Source organism: Alligator mississippiensis, chromosome 1 (genome assembly GCF_030867095.1).
Source record: "Alligator mississippiensis isolate rAllMis1 chromosome 1, rAllMis1, whole genome shotgun sequence".
Classification (NCBI taxonomy): domain Eukaryota; kingdom Metazoa; phylum Chordata; order Crocodylia; family Alligatoridae; genus Alligator; species Alligator mississippiensis.
In genome coordinates, this window is record NC_081824.1 from 71,948,572 (window position 1) to 71,974,402 (window position 25,831).

The 25,831-nt window shown below is 40.4% G+C and overlaps 1 protein-coding gene across 6 annotated transcripts in view; it reads left to right on the forward strand.

The window, feature by feature from the left end:
* The window catches only part of DOP1A (DOP1 leucine zipper like protein A), a 107,692-nt gene that overhangs the window by 45,687 nt on the left and 36,174 nt on the right, over window positions 1–25,831 (forward strand). For all 6 annotated transcript variants that reach the window (XM_019496821.2, XM_019496824.2, XM_059731579.1 and 3 more), the window contains 9 exons: window positions 3,790–4,414; window positions 7,789–8,063; window positions 8,883–9,035; window positions 11,716–11,816; window positions 13,764–14,023; window positions 16,296–18,291; window positions 18,397–18,508; window positions 22,117–22,299; window positions 25,275–25,400. In XM_019496821.2, the coding sequence (XP_019352366.1) occupies window positions 3,790–4,414; window positions 7,789–8,063; window positions 8,883–9,035; window positions 11,716–11,816; window positions 13,764–14,023; window positions 16,296–18,291; window positions 18,397–18,508; window positions 22,117–22,299; window positions 25,275–25,400 (3,831 nt within the window). The remainder of the gene's footprint in view (window positions 1–3,789; window positions 4,415–7,788; window positions 8,064–8,882; window positions 9,036–11,715; window positions 11,817–13,763; window positions 14,024–16,295; window positions 18,292–18,396; window positions 18,509–22,116; window positions 22,300–25,274; window positions 25,401–25,831) is intronic.

The window sequence follows — 25,831 nt, forward strand, 5'->3', positions numbered from 1 at the left end:
GCAAGCACTCCTGAAAAATCTAACTTCGTTTCTTTTGGAGTCCTTCCAGAGGATTTTTTGCCTATATACAATGGTAGTGTTGCTATACTGTATATCTCTAAGTTCCTCATGTTTTTTTCTCTTCTATTTCCCAGGGACAGGGAATATCAAGAAGTATCAGTTGCAGACTGATACCTGTAGTTTGTGAAGATTTGAATTACTGGTATAGAGTTCTGCCAGTTGGTTTCTGTGTGGCTTCTGAAGCCTTTTACTAATATCCTGGCAAACATCCATTCTGTTAGGCACTAAAACATCTTTGGAACTGGGGTGATGCTCTAACACATTACTTCAGTGACTGCCTGCTTTTCTCTTCCTTTGAGATACTCTACTGGCATAACTCATCAGGAATTTTCCATAGAATTGTAAATGGTCTGTTTTTTCCACATCTTCCACAGGTGGGAGTTTACCATCACAGTGGCAAGTGCTAGATGTTTCCCTCCAGAGGGAGGGGATCATGAACACAGTTCTGACACAGTTTTCTTGTTCAGTGGCCACTGGGGCAGTTTGTCTTCCCTCCTTTTCTGCTGAGGCTCTTGGTTATCAGAAAAGTGAAACAGGATTCAGGCTGTGAGATTATAATAGCCTTAGCACGATTAAGAGATTTTTGATTCTTTGACCTGATGTCACTGATCTCTTTGCCAGTTTTTCCAGACTTAATTTCTCAGACCCAGGACCTGCAACTGACAGCCTGGGTGCTCGTTGGCAAGAAGCAGCCTATTTGAAAAGTGCCTTCAGAAAAGTAGGAAACCTTCCATCTACACATGTAAATGGAAGAGGTTTTCTGTCTCGCTGTTTGAGTGATAGATCTTTGTTACTAACATCAATTCTTGTCAACCTGAGTTATCTGCTTACCCAAATGTAATGGAGACTCTCTTGTATGGCAAATTTAGTAGCAATTTCTGCTAACCACCCTCTGGGTTCCAGGCTCATCCTGTTGAAATTCCTTGGAAGATCCTACCCATGGCTATGAAGGAGCCTTCTCTTTCTGGGATCTCAGCTTAACCCTCATTAACATAATAAAGCTTTTCTTGAACCTATGGCAACTGCTCTTTCTAGCAAGTTGTGGATACCACTTCAAGTAGAAGAATAGAAGAAATGAAATCCCCATGTCTATTCCTCTGTATGGCATATTTTTTAAGGACAGGATCATCTTTAGGCCTCGCCCCAGTTTTCTGCCTCAGGCAGCTTCAGATTTTTGCCTCAATCAATTTATCCAGTTACTAATTTTCTTTGTGAAGCTTTATTCCATCCCGTGTGAAGCAAGATTTCACACATTAAATATGGTAAATACATTGTCTTTTAATGGCACAGTGAAGTCATTCATACCTTCCTCTGGCCTGTCCATGGCTTTTACAAAGAACCAGAGCTGGGGTCAGCAAGCTTTTATCAACAGTAGGCCCACATTAACACAACTCAGCCCTAACACAGGCTGCAGCTACTCTCAAACTGGGCACTGCTACTTCCCTAAATAGACTGGATTAAATCTTGCCAGGGACAATTTCTGGCTTGTGGACTGTAGGTTTCTGATCCCTGAATTAGAGAATAACTTTTCCCATCCAAAACTTATCTGAGTATGTTTTGGATAATGGTATTTGAAACATGTGGGGCCACTACCTGGGTTGCTGTTCATACGTTTACCCCTGCAACTCCTTTGTTTAATGTTTAATGCTTATGCAGGGGGTCGGACTCGATGATCTATTGAGGTCCCTTCCGACCCTAACATCTATGAATCTATAATTGAAAGCTCTGTTGATTCTTATTGTCAAAGGAACTAAGTGGAGGTGGAGGCCAACTCCGTCACTTTTGCTCACCACCGTAGTGCTTATGGGGGCACACAGGGCATGAGGGTTGTCACAGTGGACACTGATATCCAACTGGCAGCCTATGGGACCATGAGGGATTAGCATGTGGCCCCCAGGCTCCCACCCACCTGCAGCTGCTCCTATTGCTCTGGCTGCTGCAAGAGCAGCCTGGTTGTCTCAGGACTTTCTCTCCCTCCCCCAGTTTTTGCGTGGTACCAGGGGAGCCTCCTGGAGTGAATGTATGACCTGGTGCCACAGAGGAGCCCTCAGGGAGCTGAAGGTGAGGTGAGATGCTGCATTGCACTGGGGTGTACCTGCCAATGCCTTTGGTACGGCAGGGTGAGGGGCGCTTGTCCATGCCAGCTTGCACAGGGCATGCAGCCTTAGGGCCCGTGATCCCTGTGGTGTGGTGCGCCTATGGTATGCAGCCCCCACTGTTGCGACCTGTGGGGCATGTGGTCCCTAGGCACTTCAAAATTGGACAACCCTGCAATATTGCATACCTATAGTGTACACCTACAATATGCACACCCACAGTGTAGGTAACACATCTCAAAAACCTCTTTTATTGTAACATAAGTAATTGTTCTTCTCTATTCCTAAAAATGTACATTTCTGTCTGATCTCATCAGCAGTTGGCTATTTTCAATCAAACTGTGCATTTCTCCTTTCACAACTACAGGAAGGAAATTCCCCTCTTCAGTTTTTTATTTATTTCATATCTTGGGTAAGGGTGGAAAGATTCTAGGTGATACACTTAAGTTATACATTTAAAAATAATGGTGTGCTCTGTATTGAGATACTCTAGACTTGTTTATAGATTAGGTTTTCATTTCATGAAAAAGATATTGGAATTTAAATTTTACATTTGATAGAGAAGGTGTAATAACTCGATAATTAATAGTATTTTTGTTTAAAAAAAGTTGGAAAAATTCTGGTTTTTTTTATACTTTTAGTAGCAAAATCTTTAAAGCTCCAAAATTAAGCTGTTTTTGTGTGTTAGGGGTGTTTTTTTTGCTTTTTGTTTTGCAAGAAATTTGCGTACTTAATACTTTATATTGCATAAAACTGGTTCATCCTACAGAAGTAAACAGTTATAACTGGGAAGCCCATGTCAGCAGTGCACCTACAGAACTTAATCAAAATTTATTAATAATCTTTAATGTAATTATTTACTTGTACAATGACATTATGTAAAACTATCTGTGATTATAGATAAATCTGTATCTCTTCCCACCTTCTCCCATCTTCTGAAGCCTCTGTTTTGACATCTTTTAAATGCCTCCGCACACTTGCATCGTTTATAGTGTACTTAATTGGAAAACTGCTGCACTCATAAATGGATAATTATTTTGGTCTTCTAAAAGCAAATCTTAAAACTCAATATATCCTCCTAGAAGCCAAAATAACCATAAATTAAGCTGTATTTTAGTGCCTTGCTTCCTGTTATAGAGAAGAAATTATATTAGTTTGGCATGTTGGCACTTTGGCATAAAGTGCTTTATAAATTAATAATAATATCATATGTATACATATTTCAAATGCTTTTTCAAATTATTATATTTACCATGTTGATCCCTTCTCCTTCTGCCACATGAGCATATTAATTATATATCTTAAAACTTTTTAAATGACTTTTTTCACTTGATGAGTAATGTTTGCTTCTTTTATAGTTGATATAATTTATTATAAATACATTTTTGAGAGTTCTAAGTTTGATTTTTAACATGAACAACAATGCTGCAAGGCATCAAAAATAGATGAGCAAGTGCACTAGAATACAGTGGTAAAAGTATACAATAGGCATAATTTAAAACTTTATAATGCGCTGAAACTTCTAGAGTGCCATAGTTTCCAAAATGGGAACTAAGTTAATTTCTTATTACTAATTATTGACATTCATTATTACTTTGTAATGTGTGGCTATACATACTTTTGTCTCAATTAGGTGCCATCAGTTTCACTTGAAAATCCTAATGATGTATTTGAAGATAGTGAAAATCCTCCAAGTAGTCGATCATCAGAAAGTGGATTCACTGAGTTTGTGCAGTACCAAGCAGACACAGCTGATGATATTGATAGAGCAGTGAGTGAATGTCATGGAGTTGCTGGTATCCCTATTATAGGTAGCACATCCTCAGAGACTGAAACGGCATCAACTGTGGGATCTGAAGAAACCATTGTACAGCCCCCTTCCATAACAACACAGGGAGCAGCCACTCGAAATGGGAAGACGATCCAAAAGACTGCAATGCAGTGCTGCTTGGAGTATGTCCAACAGTTTTTAACCAGATTTATCAACCTGTATATCATTCAGAATAATTCCTTGTCTCAGTCTTTGGCAGCAGACCTTCAACAGGACCATACTAAAGAGCAAGGACAACCAGCAAAATGGGAGAGAGAATCACAAGGAGATGCTAAAGGGAAAAAAATAAACAAAAAATTACCATCAAAAGAATACCTTTCTGCCTTTATTGCTGCATGTCAGCTATACCTTGAATGTTCAAGTTTTCCAGTTTACATTGCAGAGGGAAACCGTACTTCAGAATTACATGCTGGGAAATCAGATGTTGGTAAGTAGTATTTCTTCACGCTGCCCCCTCCCCCCCCCCCCCCCCCCCCCCCGGTTTTTCCATTCTTAGTTTAAACTATTTATTTTAAGAAAAAAAATAATTATTAAGGGTTTGTACTATGTTTGGGGTTTTTTCCTTATTGCTCTTTTTAGGATCGTATATTTTCCTCTTACGGTGTAGAATTTTTTTTTGGAAAGTTACGTACTTTTTAGCAATATTATGTTTAAAAAAGGTTTTTCCTATAAGATACGTTTTGTTGTGAGAATTTGTACAGGCCAATTTTAGCCAATATAGACAAATGGAGAAAGAGACTTGAGAATGAAACCCAGCCTCCAAATTGTGCACTCAAAATATGAAACACACAACTGGTGCTTCTATCAGGGTTCTCTATTAATAGTGCTTTTCATATGCCTTGAACAGTGATTGTATGCAAGTTATAGTCAGAAGCCTATAGCTAGTCTGTATTTGACCCCATTTCAAGACATTAGTGTGATATCTACATTCATAAAATAAATAATCATGATAACATCAATGATAATAGCAGTGGTAATAATAATATTTTATATATCACAATAATTTTAATAATTAATAATAACATCCACATTAATAACACTGTAAAACAAATATGCCAGTTTAAATTATACATTTCAGGTTAGTAAAATATATACCTCTATCTGGAGTTTCTCTAAATTTATTTTGCTGTTGAAAAGATTAAAGCTATAATTTCCTTACAGTAAAGCTAGACTGGTTACAGATATAGCGGAAGAAATTAATCAAATACAGTGGAGCTGAGTAAAATGTAGGTGAGGATTATATAGTACTGTATGCACACAAACTCATAGGAATAATTAATCTTGATCAATTTATTAATAAAATAACATTTTTAAAGTTATAGTAATAAATGCTATCTGACAAAATTCAAGACATTTGTAGTTACAAGTTCTTACACAGTATGAGACAGGAGTATAAGGTATAAACTGTGTTACCTTTAAAGCACGGGTGTCAGAAATATGGCCCATGCATCCACATCATCTGGCCCCAAGTGTTGGTCCCATACAGCGCCAGTCCAGGACTGCTTCTTTCCTGCACATATCAGATCCAGCGACCATGGTGCCTCCAGGACTGCTGTACACAGCACTAACTCTGACCGGTCTGGGGTTGGCACTATCTGCAGTGCCAATCCTGGATTAGGCACTGATCTAGCAAGTGCAAAAGGGGGTGGAGATGGCTCTGTGGGTCTCCCGCTTGCTAGATCCAGTGCACAATCTGGCCAATCTAGGACTACACTATATACAGCACCCATTCCAGACAGTCTGGGACCTGCCCTACACAGGACATACACCCCAAACCAGCTGAAGCAAACGTTGCACGCCAGTCCCATCTTAGTTTGGCCAGAGCAGGTACCACGTATGGTGTAGTCCTGGACTGGCTAAAGCAAATGCTGCATCCATCAGGCATGTGTGGGAGTATTGTTCATGGACCTGAGCCAGCGCGAGGGGCCAGCTCCACACCATTCATCTGTTCTGTTGACTGGTCCCAGGCAACTCATCTGGCTCAGAGGGCCAGATGAGTTTGACACCCCTGATTTAAAATAAAGCCTTGTCTCTGATGTCTTGGCTCTTGTTTATTTATGTTTGAAACTTTACATTGTAGGTTTGGGGGTTTTACTTTGTTTTACAGATTTTGAAAATGAAGGTTTTTAAATGCATGTAATTTACCAAGTTTAATGGCAATAGCTTATGTTTTGACACATCATTCAGACTGAATTTTGAGTGTATATGTCCTCATTATTTTCCCTAGGGGTATGGCATATATATAGTTTAATTAGATCCAGAATACCTGAGATATATCTTTTATAAAAGAGTAGATTAACATACGTTCAATTATAAAATAACGTGGTTGTGCCCCTTAAAAATTAAGTTCCTAGCTATGTAAAATTCTGAGAGTCTTCTGTGGATCTACTGCTTACTCTGCCTTTGCTGCTTGTCGGATTTTCAGCATGTCACAACCTCTTTGAGCCATTTGTAAGATACAAATAGTAATGCTTTCCTAGCTTCAATGATGTGCAAGTTAAGGGTTACTTACATACTTTTTCTATGGCATGACAGTAGAAAATGCTGCAATTCTGACCAGTGACTGCATTAATATAAATCCGTTACGTACGGAATATTTCCCTTTTCATGATAAAGTGAGCACAAATTCTTCATTAAATAGAGTCTACATTTAAAAGTTGTGCTATCCTAACTCTTCCAGTTATGGGTGTGACATTTTTATCAGGCTTACAACCAGGATGCAAGTGGTCACTTAATTAAGCCGGGAGCCAGCTAGGCAATCTGAAACAGAGGGGTCAATAGGTAGGACCCAGGAACAAGGATGAAGCCAGAAATTCAGAAAGCAGGACCCAGGGAATAGGAAACCAGGAACAACTAGCATGGGCTAGAACAATTGAACTAGAGTCTGGGGTTTACCAAAACCTAAATAACCATGGTCAAAGCCAGGTATCTGTTTAGTTGCCAGAGTGTTAAGTCAAGTGTCAAGACATAGTTGTGGTCAGGGGAACAGTTGATGAGAAGGCCAAGATGTCAAAGACAGGAATCCAAGTGTAAGTGGGAAAGTTCAAGACAACAACACCTTACAGTGCTGTTGCTCAGACAAGATTCTGTAGGAAGTGGGAGGGATTTATACCCCTCCAGTCAGGCACTTTATAATCACACTGGTCTCTGCCTCCTCTCCCCTGCCCAAGTTACTGAGTCCCCCATTAGGTTGAGTGGCGTTTTCCCAATTGTGCAGTGGCATTGCATCCTGGGCTTCTGACTACAGATGCCAGTCTCAGGTTTGAATCCCAGGGGTTCTCATACGTTGAATAAAATGCATATATCAAATGTCATACACAAAGCTGTTGAAACTAACATAATGATACTAGGATTGGCTTGGTGATATTCACACATTTTATAGATATGGTGGTCTAATCTAGCATCTAGCTGAGAACAAGAGAATTTGTGTTCACTTTATCTTGAAAAGGGAAAATATTTTATCTAACAGATTTTTGTATTCATTCTTAAGAAAATGACCTTTCATCTTCTGTCTGTTTTCACATATTAATTTTGCATATTTTAAAGAAAGTGATGCATTATTACATAATTAATTATTTTATTGTTTGCTTTCAACGTTATTCAAAATAGGGTTGTTTATTGTCTGCATCCATCATTTTCTGCATAGGATAAAAAACAGTTACAAATACAAAAGAGAGAGGACTGTAGTGAAGCTTAAGTAACCAGGAGTTATTATGTGTGACATGTATGCAGAATGGAATAAAATATAATTGCAGTTTCAGTTGTTGTGATAAAAAATATTTCCTTTGATTTTTATTTCAGACTGTGAACAGGTGCATCCTCCATTGTGGCTCCAGACCCTTATGAATGCTTGCAGGCAAGCAAGTGATTTTAGTGTTCAAGGTGTAACTATTTCTTTGATAATGGACTTGGTTGGAATGACTCAATCTGTTGCTCTTGTCACTGGAGAAAATCTGAACAGTGTGGATACTGAACAGCCTCTTAGTCCAAACCAAGGAAGAGTGGCTGTCGTTATCAGGCCACCTCTGACTCAAGGCAACCTGAGATATATGGCAGAAAAGACAGATTTTTTCAAGGTACAAGAAGCTACCTTGCAGTTCATGCAATATTTTTGTCTTATTTTCTTTAGACTACATTTCCAGCAACAAGGCTTATTTCTTTATAAGTGAAGATCAGCAACCTTACCTATCTAACTATTCTTAGAATAATAAATATAGCTTAAGGATAAGATATATGTTATATTTTGTTCTTGTAGTTTAAATGAAATATTTAGGTACTATGACTAAAAGTGTTTTATCTACAGTTCAGGTTAGATACTTAATTTGAATCAGTATTTTGAAAATGTAAATGAAAGAACTAAGTAACTGAGCTTCCAGAGACGATGATGGAGGCAGCGAAGACATGAAACTGGTAGATGTTTAGGGTAGATATTAATTTAAAGAATAACAATTTTAAAGAGTGATCCTAGTGACTGTAGAATGAGAACTCTCTTTTAAAAGTTTATTTATAAAATAAATATTTTAATTTTTAAATTATAATTACAGTATTAAATATAACATTCTGGAGATGAGTTATGCAAGGACATTAGAAATTCTTAACACAAGAATGAATATATCAGGTAGTTAAATATTCTGCCATTACTGAAATTAAGTAAAAAGCATTGGATCTTTACAATGAAATTTTCGGCAACTTTGTACAATAGGTTAGCACTCTGTTTCAGGGCTGTTTTTCTTTAGGCGTAAGCAATTTATAATCCCATAATTTGTCCCAATTAGTCATATTTTTCAACTGCTGACACTAAAGGGCTCCCTTCAGAGTGTAAAGCTAGTAATTCTTAAGCAGAATGCAAGATATTCATTCATTCTGTTTCTTACAACTTATTTTTGTTTACAAAGCATATAGCTTTAACTCTCTGGGACCAGTTGGGTGATACAACCCCTCAACATCATCAGAAGAGTGTGGAGCTCTTCTACCAGTTACACAACTTGGTTCCATCTTCTAGCATTTGTGAGGATGTTATAAGTCAACAGCTGACTCATAGAGACAAGGTAAACTTTCTCAGCTATTTATTAGGTGTTAAAAAGTCAGTTATGAGAAGTATTTGGATATGCAGCAACAGAGCTGCATGTGTAAATGAAGGATTTGATGGTTCACTAGTGAATGTGAGCAGTTTCAATAGTGGGTGGAGGAGGTGTGGGGGGGGGCATGTACGCACACACGTGTAAAATTTATATATACAGGCAATCCTTGGATTTACGACACAGTTGGTTCCTGAAAATGGCGTCTTAAGTCGAAACGTTGTAACTTGGAACCAATTTTCCCATAGGAAACAATGTTATTAATGGGGGCTTGGTTCTTGAACCAAGGCCCGATACCCTGTTTCCACCAACAATAACCCAGAATTTTGTACTCAGTCAATTATAGATGAGTAATATAGCTACATTCATGTATTTATATTGTAAATAGCAATCATCTTGATTTGGAAGGACTTATTTGAGGTGACTTTGCTGGACTTTTTGAAGGGTTCTTGGTTGGATTCTTCTCGGGAGTCTTGGCTGCAGGTTTTTCTGGAGTGTCATCTGCTTTCTTAAAGCAAGCGACTAAGGAAGTTTGAACAGATGTTCTCCAGGGAGATGGGCGACGCAGCGAACTTGTTCGCTGTCATGGCGTTGCATCAGATCAAGTGTTGTAAAGTCGAAACTGATGTCAGAAAGTTGAAACAGGGTGTCAATTTAGAAACATTGTAAGTGCGACATTGCAACTCAAAGCGTTGTAAGTCGAGGACTGCCTGTATTAATTCGAGCATGTGCCAAAAACTGCAGATACCAGATATTTAGGACCAAACTTTATACATACGGAACTTTATATTTGTTCAGTCATGGGTAGAGATAGAATTTTGAAAAGGGCAAGGTGCAGATAGTGAGATGCATCATCATGTATAAAACAACACATATTTTTCTCCAGTTAAAAATAAACTAAAAGCTTTGCTGGTCCTGGGTATGACCTTAAACTGCATCTGATTGAAGTGCCTGGTGGCAGTGTGGCAGGTCTACTTGTGGTAGGGTAGCTCCTATAAAATACTACAATGTTGTAACCTGAGTAAGGTAAGTATAGGGTGCCTGAAAACCCTAGGCCCCACTGCCTGGTGGGTACTCCTTGGTTGGAGAAGGGTAAGGGACATCACCCTGACAGAAATACGCCCTCTCTGATGTGTTAGGCAGTCAGCAGCAGTTCTTATCTGTTGCTCTCAGGCAGAAGCTACAACCATCACAGCATTGAATGTCTGGGCTGTGGATTCTGTCTCAGTGGTCTAAAGCAGGGTATGGTAGGTCTTGGGCAGCCCCCATTCCTCCATACTCTTCCCTAGGCATACATGTTGAAGATATTGAAGTGATGGTCATAGGACTCCATACAAGCAAATTCATCAGGTACCTGGCTAGACCTCTTATGGATACACCATGATCCAGAGGATTGACAGTTGCCTACTACAAGCTTTGATAATACACTAGGGGCCTACTTAGGTCTGTATTATTCAGTTTAAGATTGAAGTAAAAACAAATACAACCTAATTGAAAGGGGTTAAAAACAATCTGCAGGGCTGTGAAATAGGAGCTTCATTACCAGAAGCAGCTAACAGCAGCATTGCAGAACAAAGGATAGTTTGACTGGTGAAACATCAAGACCATTAAAAAGAAGAAAACTAAGTTGCTAACACCTAAGGATGAAGAATTTAGAAGAGATCTGGTAGACTAGAATGGTCTTTGAAGTCATTCGACTCTCTCAGCACTACCTGACCAGAAATGCTGCTGCTATGGCCAGGCAGTTGGTTTTAAACTCTGGATGGAACAGGAATCAGTGGGGTGCAAGTGCACCAGTGCACCTTCCCCAGTTCTGACCCTGTGTTCAGGTGGCATCATCAGCTTCTTCTCTGTTCACACTCTCACATCTTCACAACTTTTTGTCTGTCTTTTTACTGTCTAATTACTTTCTGATCGCCTCTTGACAATATCTAGGCACGTTGGCACTACTATTTAATTTTATCCTCACAAGTCTTGCTGAGGAAGAGAGTGTATCATTGTCCCTGTTTTACAGATGGAGGCAGAAAGTAACAGAAAAGTAATGACTTAACTAAAGTTCTACAGGAAATTCGTGCTAGAGCTGAATCGAAATTGAGCCCATATTTCCTGAGTTTCAGTATGATATATTAACCATAGAACTATCTTCCTGCTTACCTCATTTTCTGCCTCTTCTTTCTTTTCTTTGTAGCAGTGTCTCACAGTCTAGTCTTGCTTTCTTTTTCTTTCTTCTTTTGCACTGTACAGTATTATACCAGACCCACGCTATGCCTGTATCTCACCCTCAATCGTAATACAATGAAAACAAAGCTTGGTGAGCGATAGAAATAAATGTTTTTCTCCTAAAAATATTTCCTTATTGCTCGAATTTTTGTTTACACTGAACTTGGGGAAAGAAGAAGCTAAGCTTAATATAAAAATATTATGTTTTAAGATTACAGATCACTTTAGGGTTCTAGCAAGGAAACAAATCTGTTATTGTCTTTAAGAATTCAATAAATATTTTTAACCTCATAGTAAATTTTAATTAGCAGTTGATGTTAATTTATTTTTAATATGTTGATATTATCTTTAGGTTATTGTCTATATTTTTTTCACTTCTTCTCAGAGGCAATGATATTTACTTAAATTTAACCTATGTTTTGTTCCACAGAAAGTAAGGATGGAAGCTCATGCTAAGTTTGCAGTTCTTTGGCATCTGACCAGAGACCTTCATATTAACAAGTCGTCTTCCTTTGGACGTTCTTTTGACAGGTTGGTGATCATGTCTATAGTTGGTGATAATCTCCATTTCCATTACATTTAACTGTGCAAAATAAGTTGACCATTCAATTTTAAAAAAACACATTAATTAATGTCTTTTATTAAGCACTGTTATAAAATACTGGTGTAATTGAAGTTAAAAGTAACAGTCAATAAAGTTAGTATTTAATGTATAGGTTACACACTTAACTGGTGGTATTGTGAAGAATAGGGCAGGAACAGTAATCTGGGACCATGTTCAGCCCAGCAATTTTAACTAAATATGTGAGCACTGTATTTAAAAAAAACAACATTGCTCCTATTTGTTCTCATCCTTGCTATGAGTTAATAAAGGTGCAGGATGGAAAAAGGATCCACCCAGAACAGAATAGAAATACAGTGTTTTATCCAAAAACAGAATATGGATTGACAGAAGGACTGAAAGAATTAAAAAATGCTCAAGTTGTTGCTTGAATTTAAAGGTAAATTTGCCTCATCTATATTTGATCTCCTATATTTTTGATGAGATATTTCTTACTAACACAGAAGAGGAGACTGTGTTCCCAAATTTCTGCACTAAATGACCAGAAGCAATCTATTCTCATTCTCTTCAGCTAGAACTACACACACACAAATAAAAACTTTGTGTGAAGGTGTCAGGAGAAAATCAGTCTATATTTGGTACCCTTTATTACAGCTGTAGGGAGAGTACAGTAACGTATTGATTAGTTTCCAGTTTCTTTTTGAACTATTGCTTTTGTTCTCTGCTCAAGTGGAGATGGTAAATTCTCTAAAGAGTAGAAGGGCTTATGAAATGTATCACATAATAGTATTAAAAATATTTTTTTAAGGATTAAAGGCCAGTGCATATATTATTTAAAAGATGTTACAGTTATTAATTTTTCCTTTCTGCAAAGGACTCACAAGACTAAAATATAAAAAGGAGAAAATGATAAAAAGTAGGAAGCACAGTATTGCTAAGTAAACCATATTTCCTTTCCAAATCCTTGAGGGTAATGCTCTCAGCTAATGAAAAATATTTATTTTCATAAATTTGTAAATAGATTTTAAAACTGTTTGATCATTTATATTGCCATCACAGTTTCAGGGTGTTAGATACCATACAGACATAGTAAGTAACAGTTCTGTTATGATCACTTTGCTTTTTAAATTTTTCTAGCCCCCTTTATTTTCTTAGGTTATATAACTCATTTTTAAATGGAGGATTTCTCAGTGCAAGTTCTACTTGATTTCTGAATAAATTGTCTGTATACAAAGCCAACTATGGGATATATTTCTTACAATGATTATTTGAATAAAGCTAAAGTAAGACTGTTCCTTAATAGACAATTCATTAAAAACTGGTAAATGCATTCTTGTAACAAATAGAGCAATACAATTTTGTGAAAATTTGAGGCAGGTTTACTGATTAGGGCATCTTGGCATTCTTTGTTACGTTTATATGCAAGGATGAGATATGAGAACTAGGCCTTCTCTGCTTAATTATTTTGGGTGTGAAAAGTAAACATTTGCGCATGAAAGTTGTAAAAACATAGGAAGTTTCTAGACCAGTGGTTCTGAAACCCCTTGGAAAATGCCAGATCTTAGCTTTCATCTTTTCTTGACTAAGTAAAAACAATAGAGTATTTTTTATTTTGTTACAATGTACTCAGAAAGCCATAGCTCATAATATTTTTTAAACTAGTGGATTCCTATTTGCAATCTCTGGGTTTATCTTGTGAATCATGTGTAGGTGTTTGCATGTTAAAAATTCAAATACTACATGACACCCTGCAGTACCCTTAAAAGGATGTCACAGCACTCCAGGGTACCACAGGACCTTGGTCAAGAATCACTGTTCTAGTCATTGGGAAAATGTTGATATTTATAATAGTTTACATTAAATAAATAGGCTACACTGTAGTGTAGCAACACAGATTTATTCCAGTTTGTTTCCAGGTCTTTGTTTATCATGCTGGACAGCCTTAACAGCCTAGATGGTTCTACCTGGTCAGTGGGACAAGCCTGGTTAAACCAAGTGCTCCAAAGACACGACATTGCAAGGGTTCTTGAACCTTTGCTTTTGCTGCTGCTTCATCCAAAAACTCAGAGAGTGTCTGTGCAAAGAGTACAGGCTGAGCGCTATTGGAATAAGTCTCCGTGTTACCCTGAAGAAGAAAACGAAAAGCACTTTATGAAAAAATTTAACTGCGGTGATGGTAAGTATACTACAACCTACCTCCCCACCCATGATATAAGGTAATTAATACATGTATTAATTTATGAAATATTGTAACAGTTTTTTTATTGATAAACTATGAATAGGGGTCTACTGAACACAAGGAGGCAGCTAGCCAATTACATGGGCAGATCTTGGGGCTGGCTGCTGTTCTCATGCACTGAAAGCAGCAGCCCCGTGTCGTCGTGTCCCCCCCCTTCCCCCCCCCCACACACATCTCTGATTGGCTGAGGGGCCCGAGCAGTCCCACTCCTCCCTGCAGACTGCCACATGGCTTGAAACCCCATCTTAATTACCCTGATTAAGCCCTCGAAAACCCTTAATCCAGGCATTTAGGCATGGATTAAGGGCTTCCCTGGGCTTAGAGTAATTAAGCTAGTTTTGGGCCATCCTCAAGTAGTGGGCTCTGTGATTTTGGCAGACTCTCTGAACCAAAAACAAACTTAGCAGCAAGCAGACAAAAAGTCAGGAAACCCTTCAGTCTTGGAACATGGTGGGAAGAGAAGCAGGGTGGGGGGTGGGGCAGGGCTTCTGACAGCAGGAGGTGCAGAGGCTGCAGGCAGCTGCACTGTGGTCCTAGGCCAACTGTAGCAGGCAGCTGGGAGGCTGCACCTCTGTCCACAGAATCCACAGCCCAGCTGAGGAGCAAATTTGAAAAAACTGACTTTGAAATAAACATGGCTATATCAGTTTATAGATGGTACCCATAGACTTAGTTCATCCAAAATTGATGCATGTTACCTTTTTTGAAACTGCTGCAAGTTTTAACACAGGTACTCTATAAGTATGCTTTTTAGTAGCATATTGGCACTACTACATATAGTACAAACTATGCTTTATATGAGTCCAACACTAGAAGGCTCCTGAGTTACCATGGAGTTTATCATGTTGGGCCCCAGCAAAGTCAACAGCATTTCAAGCCGTGGTGACCCCACAGCTCAGCACTGCTCAGCGTGTGTGTGTGTACTCCAGATACCTGCTACAAAGGAGCCATGTGCTAAGTAGCCCTCTGCTCATGAATGGAACTGAATATTCTTGTCATGAGTCGTGGGATTCTCCAGTAATTTATATGCAGATGAGGCGCAGAGCAACCTGGTCTGGCCTCACATCATGGAGGGCAGGACTACACTAATCATATGCAGCAGGGTGAGCGAGGGGGTGACAGGGATTGTGGGTGAACCGTTTGGGGCCCCGTTTGGCGATGTTTGCCACACATTTAAGTCTGATGAAGAAACAGGAATCATTGGAAATGGGAAAGAAAAGCGCAGCTCAGCTGTAGGGATGAAGAGGCAGTTGAAATGTGTGCAGTGTACACCATGACTTGAAGAAGAGTTAGAGCTGAGGGAGACTGTACTCGATGGGCAATACCACATATCTTCTTCAGATGGGTTGCAGTAATCTGTTCTTATGGTAGGTTTCCATTAGCATTTTGATCTTTTTGGCTAAGATCAAATGGAACCAAGGGGAGGATATCAGGTCTGGCTCTGGCTCTCCATGTGCTGGCCTGGTATTCTAGTACTTCTACGCCTGGTGACAGTTCCCTGCAGAGTAAGCACCCACATACACCCAAATGCTCCCACCCCCACACCTACACAGTTCCCATTAGTATGGTTGCCTAATATGGTCCGTGTACTTTATACTTGTGCTTAGTGTTAGCTGCATTTAATCAACTTCATCGTTAGTTTCCATTACTGAGCACATGCTGCTTTTAGCAGCAGTTCAAAGATAGATTATGTATTTAATGTATTTTCCTTATATGCAAGTGGCTTTCTTCCTCATGCTGATTTGCGTGGGGAACCCTCATCTTATATTCAAGTAAATATGATAATAATGGACACTTTTTTTAACATTTGTTTATGCTGTACAACATTAACAGAAAGAAGAACTGTGATTTATTTGGTATAACAGAAAAGTGGTTAAGAATATACTAACAAAGAGCCATAAGTAACAAACTGCTTTCACAGTTTACAATACCAGGACTTGGGTGTTTAACTAAAGTCTCCCAGTAGTTTTGGTTGGGCAGTCTTGTTTTTTATTGTTAAAAAGTTTTTCCTACACATCTTACAAGTGTTGTCATATAGGAGTAGGTGAGGAGTGTGCTGGGTCTAATTAGTGATTTGTCATTTAAATTGCTCTCTGAGCTAGGGTGAAAGGTGCTAACTATTTTATATAAAATTAAGGTTTTATTATTTATACAGATAATATCTCAAGTTCAAAATGTATCTAACTTTGTTGTAATACCTTTTTTAAAGCATTTTTCCACATGCCTGTAACCCAAGGACAACTCATTACACCCAAAGAGAACAATGACAAACAGCTGATTTTGGATGAAATGGAGAACTTCAGTCTTACTGTCAACCCACTGAGTGACAGACTTTCCTTGTTAAGTACCAGTAGCGAGACTATTCCAATGGTTGTGTCTGATTTTGACCTTCCTGACCATCAGGTAGAAATACTCCAGAGTTCTGACTCTGGCTGTTCCCATTCATCTGTTGGGGACAGCCTGAGTTATGAGGTGGAAGCAGAGAGCCTGAGTGCTCAGGATAGTTCTCAGACATTGAGAGAAGACTCGCCTGATGAAATTGTGCAGCAAGTAGTTACTGACTTGATATGCAAGGTTGTAAGTGGTCTTGGGGAAGAGACTGATTCAGTTAAGCATCATCTGCATCCTGAAGATACATCATCTAAAATCAGAACTTTGGATCATCCTGAGGAGGTAACAAAATGTGAAGAACAAAATATTCAAAGCAGCCAGAGTAGTTTGCTTAGTAATGACAGTTCACAGTTGTTATCTGCTTCGACTGAGACAGGACTTGAAAGCTCAAGGGATGAAATCTCTAGAAACAACTCTTCACCTTGTATTGCAGTAAGCCAGCAGTCCCTCTCTGACCTCACTTTCACTGTAACAGAAGCTAAGTCAAGACAGAGAAGTCACAGTAGTATTCAGTTTAGCTTCAAAGGAAAGCTATCAGAAAAAGAAACTATAGTTAAAGAAGCTGGTAAGCAACCAGGAGCAAAGCCCAAGGTGAAAATAGCAAAAAAGAAAGATGAAGAGAAGAAAAAAATACAAACAGAAAAGCTTAAACAAACCAGTATTTTCTTTAGTGATGTGCTTGATTTAGAGAATTGGTACAGTTGTGGAGAAGGAGAAATTTCAGAAATAGAGAGTGATGTGGGATCTCCAGGAATGCGAAAATCTCCCAATTTTAACATCCATCCTTTATATCAACATGTGTTGCTTTATCTCCAGTTGTATGACTCTTCAAGGACATTGTATGCTTTTTCTGCTATCAAAGCAATCTTGAAAACAAATCCTTCAGCTTTTGTAAGTGCTATCTCAACCACCAGCGTCAACAATGCATACACTCCTCAACTGTCCTTGCTTCAGAATCTTTTGGCCAGGCATCGAATATCTGTAATGGGCAAAGACTTCTATAGCCACATCCCGGTAGACTCTAACCACAACTTTCGGAGTTCTATGTATATAGAAATTCTTATCTCCTTGTGTTTATACTACATGCGGAGCCACTATCCAACTCACGTAAAGGTAACCCCACAAGACTTAATAGGAAACCGCAATATGCAGATGATGAGCATTGAAATTTTAACACTCCTCTTTGCTGAATTGGCAAAAGTAATAGAAAGTTCTGCAAAGGGCTTTCCTAGTTTTATTTCAGACATGTTATCAAAGTGCAAGGTTCAGAAAGTGGTCCTGCACTGTTTATTATCTTCTATCTTCAGCGCACAGAAATGGCATAGTGAAAAGGTGGCTGGAAAAAATATAGTGGCTATTGAAGAAGGTTTCTCTGAAGATAGCCTTATTAACTTTTCTGAGGATGAAGTCGACAATGGCAGTACTTTACAGTCACAGCTCTTAAAAGTGCTGCAGCGATTAATTGTTCTAGAGCATAAAGTAATTACTGTACCAGAGGAGAATGAAACAGGCTTTGAATTTGTCATAACAGACTTGGAGCACATCAGTGCGCAGCAGCCAATGACTTCTCTTCAGTATTTGCACTCCCAGCCTATAACCTCTCAAGGGATGTTTCTTTGTGCTGTGATAAGAGCTTTACACCAACACTGTGCCTGTAAAATGCATCCTCAGTGGATTGGCCTAATCACTTCTACTCTGCCTTATATGGGAAAAGTTCTACAGAAGGTGGTGGTATTTGTGACCCTCCAGCTTTGCAAGAATTTAGATAATTTAATACAGCAGTATAAGTATGAAACAGGACTATCTGATAGCAGGTATGTATATCCATATTTTTTTGTTTCAGCAAATTTGATCATATATTTCAATGTTTAATTAGTAGTGCCTAGCAAATTCACTACAAACGTATTGTTGCATTTTAGGCCTATTTGGATGGCATCAGTTACCCCACCAGATATGATTCTAACTGTATTAGAAGGTATCACAACAATAATTCATTACTGCCTACTAGATCCATCTACACAATATCATCAGGTAAGCTTATTTAAGGATCTAAGAAGCTTCTTATGCACTATTTATCAAATTAGGGTGAACTAACTTATTAATGATGCTTGCAGTGTTGCATTTACTTAAGTCTTAAGTTCTTAATGGTAAAAATACACATGCATATATATATATATAAAATACACTTTGGGGGAATAACACTTGGGTTTAGAGCAGCGTTTTAAAACCTGTAGGTCATGACTCAAAAGTGGGTTGCAAGAATATATGAAAGGGTCATGAACCAACTTTAAAAATGGATGAACAAACTTCAAAAATGGATTCTGCTTTAAAGGAGAAAAATGTGAGATACCATGGGTAATTAAGCCATGGTTTCAAGCCATGTTCAAGTGGTGGGCTCTGTGTGGCAAAAAAACAAACAAACAAACCAAAAAAAACCCCAACTTACCGGCAAGCAGTGTAAAGAGTGGGAAGCCATGCAGTCTTGGAGCAGAGGTGGGGAGCGACCAGGGAGGAGTGGGTGGCAGGGCTGCTCACAGCAGGAAGTTCAGAGGCTGTAGGCAGCTGCACCATGGTTCCTGGCCAGCTATAGCAGGTATCTGGGAGGTTCTTTCCTTGTCTGTGGAGCCCCAGACTGGCTATACATGCACAACAAGCCAGGCCAGGGCTTTGCAGACCCCGATGCAGCCTCCTAGCTATCTGCCACAGCTGTCCTGGGACCACAGTGCAGCTGCCTGCAGCCTCGGAGCCTTCTGTTGTCAGCAGCCCTGCCCCCCACCCCCCCTCATGACTACATGGCTTCCTGCCCTTTTTGTTGCTTGCTGGTAAGGTTGGGTTTGGGGGTTTTTTTGCGGTGGGGGGGAAGGGGTTCCCCTGTGAGCCTGCTGTTTTTCACGGAGCTTGCCCCAGTTCACATTTTCCACAAAAATTGCACAACCATGAATTCAGTAGGTCCCTACTAATATGCCTCTTAAATACACAAAGCAGCGCAAAATCAGGATGGAAATTCCTAGACTTCTAAATTGTTAACTATAGTAGTCAGCTATAGCTCTGGCCTCCATATAGATATTCCTGCACATAATCAAATTATGTGTTCACCTATCTAGCTAGTTTTGTTACGTGATCTAACATTACCGTTTTTAATCCATTTTTGTGCTAGCCTGTAGTTCTCTTATATATTAGGACCCTTCTGGTTTTGGCCAGAGAATATTTTGTAGCAATTACTGTATATATAATCTATGTTGAGAATTTGACCCCGAACCTATTGAATCATTTTGTTGTTGTTTGCTTTTTAGGTTTTTTTTAATATATATTTTCCCTTCTATTTCTCCAATCCTTTTAAGTAGTCATTTAAACACTAATTGTTTTGTAAGTAGAGAAAGGTGTTATGTACATTATATTACAACTCTAAAATCACCCTAATCAATTGCAAAGGATTTTAAAGATGATCACTTGCAGACATAGACAGTTCTTCAAAATGCATCTCAGAGAGATAATGAGTTATTTTAACTCACTTGGAAGGGAGGGGCCATCACCAGAGAGGACTATACCTTGTTGCTCGGGACTATAGGGGGGTGGTCAGGAAGGCCAAGGCAGAGATGGAACTGGGACTAGCTACCTGGATCAAGGACAAGAAGAAGTCCTTTTTTAAATACATAGCGGGTAAAGAGAAGGTACCAGGTAATGTGAGGCCTCTGAGGACAAGCTAGGGAATCTGATCATCACACCAGACAGCAAAGCTAACCTATTTAACAATTTCTTTGCCTCCATTTTTCTGAGTAGGGATCTGGTCATCCCCTCCACCGGGACCCCCGTAGGCCCCGTGGGAGGCACACCCAGGCCTAGGGTCAGCGAGGACCTGGTCAGGGAACTTCTGGAGGGACTGGACATATTTAAATCAGCAGGTCCTGATGATCTCCACCCCAGAGTGCTGAGGGAACTAGCAGGGGTTATTGCGGGATCTCTGGCATGGCTTTACAAGCACTCATGGTGCTCTGGTGATGTGCCAGAGGACTGGAAAAGGGTCAATGTGGTTCCCATTTTCTAAAAAGGGAGGAAGGAGGACACAGAAAACTATAGGCCTGTGAGTCTTTCCTCGGTCCTGGGGAAGCTTTTGGAGAAAATTATCCTGGCGCATGTCCATGACGGGCCAGCAGAGGAGACTGTGCTTAGGGGCAACCAACATGGGTTCATTAGAGGCAGGTCCTGTCAGTCCAACCTGGTGGCCTTCTATGACCAGGTCACCAAATCCCTGGATGCAGGTGTCACGGTGGATAGTCTTTCTGGACTTTAGGAAGATCTTTGACATGGTCTCTCACCCCATTCTCATTAAAAAACTAGGAGACTGTGGTGTCGATGCCTACACGTCAGATGGGTCACTAACTGGCTGGAGAGCCACACCCAGAGAGTGATGGTGGATGGGTCTTATTCGACCTGGAGGGATATGGGCAGTGGGGTTCCCCAAGGCTTGGTCCTCGGGCCCGCACTGTTCAACATCTTCATCAGCAACTTGGACAAAGGGATAAAATGCACCCTGTTCAAATTCACAGATGACCCTAAAATGTGGGGAGAAGTGGGTACGCTAGTAGGAAGGAATAGGCTGCAATTGGACCTAGACAGGTTACAGGGGTGGGCGGATGAGAACAGGTTGGGTTTCAACACTGACAAGTACAAGGTACTGCACCTGGGAGGGAAGAACCAGCAGCATACCTACAGGCTGGGGAACTCCCTTCTCATCAGTGCCGAGGCAGAAAAGGACCTTGGAGTCATTGATGCCAAAATGAACATGGGCCAACAGTGTGGGGATGCTGTCAGGAAGGCTAATCGTACCTTGTTGTGCATCCACAGATGCATCTCAAGCAGGTCCAAGGAGCTGATCCTCCCCCTCTTTGTGACACTGGTCAGGCCACAGTTGGAGTACTGTGTCCAGTTCTGGGCGCCACACTTCAGGAGGGATGTGTAGAGCATGGAGAGGGTCCAGAGGAGGGCCACTTGCATGATCGGGGTCAGCAGGGTAGACCCTATGAGGAGAGGCTAAGGGACCTGAACCTGTTCAGCCTCCACAAGAGAAGGCTGAGGGGGGATCTAGTGGCCCTTTACAAACTAACCAGGGGGGGACCAACAGGCACTGGGGGAGTCCCTGTTCCCCCGAGCACTCCCAGGAGTGATGAGAAATAACGGTCATAAGCTAGCAGAGGGTAGATTCAGACCAGACATCAGGAGGCACTACTTCGCAGTCAGGGTAGCTAGGATCTGGAACCAACTTCCAAGGGAAGTGGTGCTGGCTCCTACCCTGGGGGTCTTTGAAAGGAGGCTGGATGAACACCTTGCCAGGGTCATTTAACCCCGTACTCTTTCCTGCCATGGCAGGGGGTTGGACTTGATGATCTGCTCAGGTCTGTTCCAACCCTACCAACTATGAAATTATGAAACTTATTTTTTTATTGAGAAGAAGCAGTTCTAAATAAAGTAGTTCTTGACAATCTAATAAAATCCACACAGATTATATTAATTGTAAAATCAGAGTGAAAAGGTATTAAGATTGAAGAGTTACAGATGTAAATTGTTCATTCATAATTTACGCTATTTTGATCAAGCTGGTCTGTCAAAATTTAATGATTTCTTTCCTTTATATCTGCTAGCTCTTGGTTAATGTAGACCAGAAGCACTTATTTGAAGCACGCAATGGAATCTTATCCATCCTTCATATGATCATGTCTTCTGTGACTCTGCTGTGGAGCATTCTGCATCAGGCAGATTCTTCTGAGAAGACAACTGTTGCAGCAGCTGCTTCTGTTACTACTATTAATCTTGGATCAACCAAGGTTTGAATACCAGGGGTAGCATGGTTTAAACTGTGCATTAATATCTTTGTCAAACTAAGTCTAATTGTATTCCTTGCAAGTTGTTGTTTTTTGGGTTTTTTTAGTAAATTCTCTTAACAGTTGCAACACCTAAACTGTTTCCCAAAAAGGCTAGAGTAAATGTTCAAGCTTTACTTCAGTAAAATGTATCCAGTTTGACATAATATGATTCCTTCGCTCTCTCAGGGTAACATAGAAGAATTAAGGCATACAGCTGGAAACATTTTCACAGCACATTTATTAAGAATAATGTTTTGTCTCTAAGAATATAAGATGCATATTAAAAACATTTGAAAAATCTTATGATGTGCTTAAAATAATGATAAATATAACACAATCAGATATCTGTGGTCAGGGCAGATCCAGAGGGGGTGCAGTGGCACAGACGCATTCCCTTTTCAGTCCATTTTGTGGGAGCAGCAGCCAGAGACTTTTAAGTCCCTGAAATCGATAAGAATTTGAATAAGAATATATTCTCCCTTCCCCTCAGTGGCATTTCCCTTCCCCTCCTATTCTCCCCTTCCCCTTTCTACCATTGCTGCTGTTTCTCCTGCCTCTAGCTGCACCAGGGGTAGGGGAGCTCCACAGTGCATATGCCCATATCCAACTGGGTTGCACTGCCTGAGATAGTATTGGCAGTGGTGGTGGTGGGTGGGTCTTCCTCCCTGCCTGATTCCCACCCTCCAGCTGCTCCCTGCCAGCCCAGGAGTAGGCACAGAGAGGGAGAACCCACCTACTACCACCACTGTCCCTAGCTGAGCTGTGCTTCTGGCACAACCTAGCTAGAAAGGGGTAGGAGTGGCTCTGGAGCTCCTCCAAACCCCAGGGCAGCCAAGGATACATATCATCAGTGGCAAGCGGGGGAGGTGGCAGGGGGGGAATGAGCAAGGAGGGGACCAGATGTGCCACTAAGCATGGAGGGGAAAGAAGGGAGGTGCTGAGTGTGGGGATTGTGAGGAAATTTTTACCTGATTCAGTGACTTGAAGTGCCCAGCTCTGCTCCCATGGCAAGGTTTGCCTGTCCAAAAGGGGGGGGGGGGAGGGGGGAAGGGAGGGAGAGTGGAGGCTGGGAGCAGGATGCAGCCACTCCTGTAATGTAGGTTGTTGCTTCTGCACCCCATTTTGCCAAATCCTGAATCTGCTCGTGTCCCTGCGTCATCCATCTCCTGTAGGTGATATAATTTACATGTAGAGGTGTCATGTAAAATCAGGGCTGTCCATCTTCTGGGCAGCCAAATGCTGCATGTCCCCATTGCATTGCAGCACAGGCAGCCCATCCCATCTCCCCACCTCCCAACCCCTGGGTGTAGCTTCCCCTCCACAGCAGAGGCAGTCTAGTTCCCTCCTGTTGCGTGAATAATACTCTTCCCTCATAACTGAGCATGCATCTCTCTTCCCCTCCCACAGCAGCCCAGACAACCTGGCTCCCCCCTGCTGCACTTGCAGCACGTTCCCCTGCAACCCCATGTGCCATGCAAGCAACCCCCACCCCAACAGCACAGATGGCCCAATTCCCTCCACTACTTAAGCCCTCCACCCGCCATGGCTGTGCACATCACTCACAGTGCAGGCAGCCCAGCTCCTTTTTTTGCCACCCATGCAGCTTGGGCACTCCAGTTGCCAACAGGTTACAGCAATCTTTGGGTCACCTGTATCAGATCATTGGCAAATGTAAAGAAGAAATTGGGGAAGAACTAGACAATATGTTATCCAAAGACCTTTTCAAAAGATATTAAATCAGGGGTGTCTGGCCTGTGGCACGGGTGTCAAAAATGGCATGGGTAGCCTCTGTGTGTGGTACATGGCCAATCTGGGAGGGGGGCAGGAAGATAGGACAGGAAGCAGAAAATAGAGCAACAGAACAGACAGGAAGTACAGGGCAGGGAGCAGAAAACAGAGCAGAAGATAAGGCAGAGAACATAGGGCAGGGAGCATAAAGCCAAGCAGCAGATTGAGCAGCAGAGGGGAATTGGAATGGCTCTCAGGAGGGGCACAGAGCTAAGTGGTGGCACCCCTGGCAAAAAGATTGTCCCCTACTGTATTAAAGTAATGAGCTGCTGGAAATCCTGCATATCCACTTGTCAGAAGTGATTCAAATTCTCCTACTATTGAAAGTTTTTTGTTGTTTTTTTTTAAGAACAAAATTAGCCTGACTTTCACTTAGGTTTATCGTTATCTTGTCTATACATACCACATAGCTGTTCACCTTAATAATATATCAAATATCATTTTTATGATCCATGTGTATAAAAGATGGCACATCAACAGGTTTTCATACCTGTCTACTTAAGCTGTTGGCATCTAATTCCATGTATTGTCTTTCCATAAAAGTCAGGCTTCCCAGTCATTCATTGACAGGAACATTCCATTAAATCAGTCCCTGCTAATACAAGAGATGATCCATAGCACTTTTTCCAGAAATGCAAAATCGTCCTTTATACACCAGAATAACTGGTTACCAAACATTAGCTCTTCCATACATCACAAATTATTTTCTTTGTTTGAACTTTCAGTACTTGAGAAAGCACTTGGCCTGTGCTCATTTAGAGCTGTTACACTGTAATTTGTTAAGAAACCAACTAGTGCAGGGTAATATTTGGATGATCATTTGCCCTATCACAGCACATTCAAAATAAATGGCAGTAATGTAAAGAAATCTATGTAATTTATTGTTAAGATTTTAATGCTTCATTGTACCATTGGAAGCACTTGTGTGAGCAAATGTAAAAGGTATCTGGCTAATTTCCATGTATCTCTCTATGATGCCTTTGGGATTTAGCAGAAGAGAGGCACTGCCTTAAATGTCTCAGATTAAGATGTTCATTCTCAGAAAATGAATGGTGAGGAGACATTTTCCAGTATAGTCTGCCAGTCAGCTAGAATTCCCCATTTGGTTGCCTGTTTTAATATACACAAGTTCTGGTTTTGTGTTTCAGAATTTGAGGCAGCAGATTCTTGAATTGTTGGGTCCCATCTCAATGAATCATGGTGTTCACTTCATGGCTGCTATTGCATTTGTCTGGAATGAAAGGAGACAAAACAAAAACACTTCTAGGACAAAGGTGTGTGTATATTGTCAAGTGACCAAGTTACTTAAATGAACTAATTTCCTAGATTTCTGCTACTTTTCTTGAAAACTTAAAACTTCAGGCAAGGATTTTGCGAGGTGGTATCTTTTATTGGACTAGTTGTATCATTGGGATAAAATTACACAAGCTTTCAAATTCAAAACATTCTTCTTCTGGTTTGAGGAAGAGAGCAAGCATAGACATTTTTAAGAATAATGGGTAAAGCTGTGAAATTTAAGGGAGGAGAAATTTTCAGGGGTACCAAACAAACAATTAGCAGAAGAAAAGAAGCTTGCTTACTGTGAGATCAAGACCTATCAAAAGGGAGGCTTTAGATTAAATGAAAAATATATTTTACCACACGGAAAGGAATTATGTGATGGGAATTTATAAATAAATAACTGCATGGTCAAATGCATCTTAGA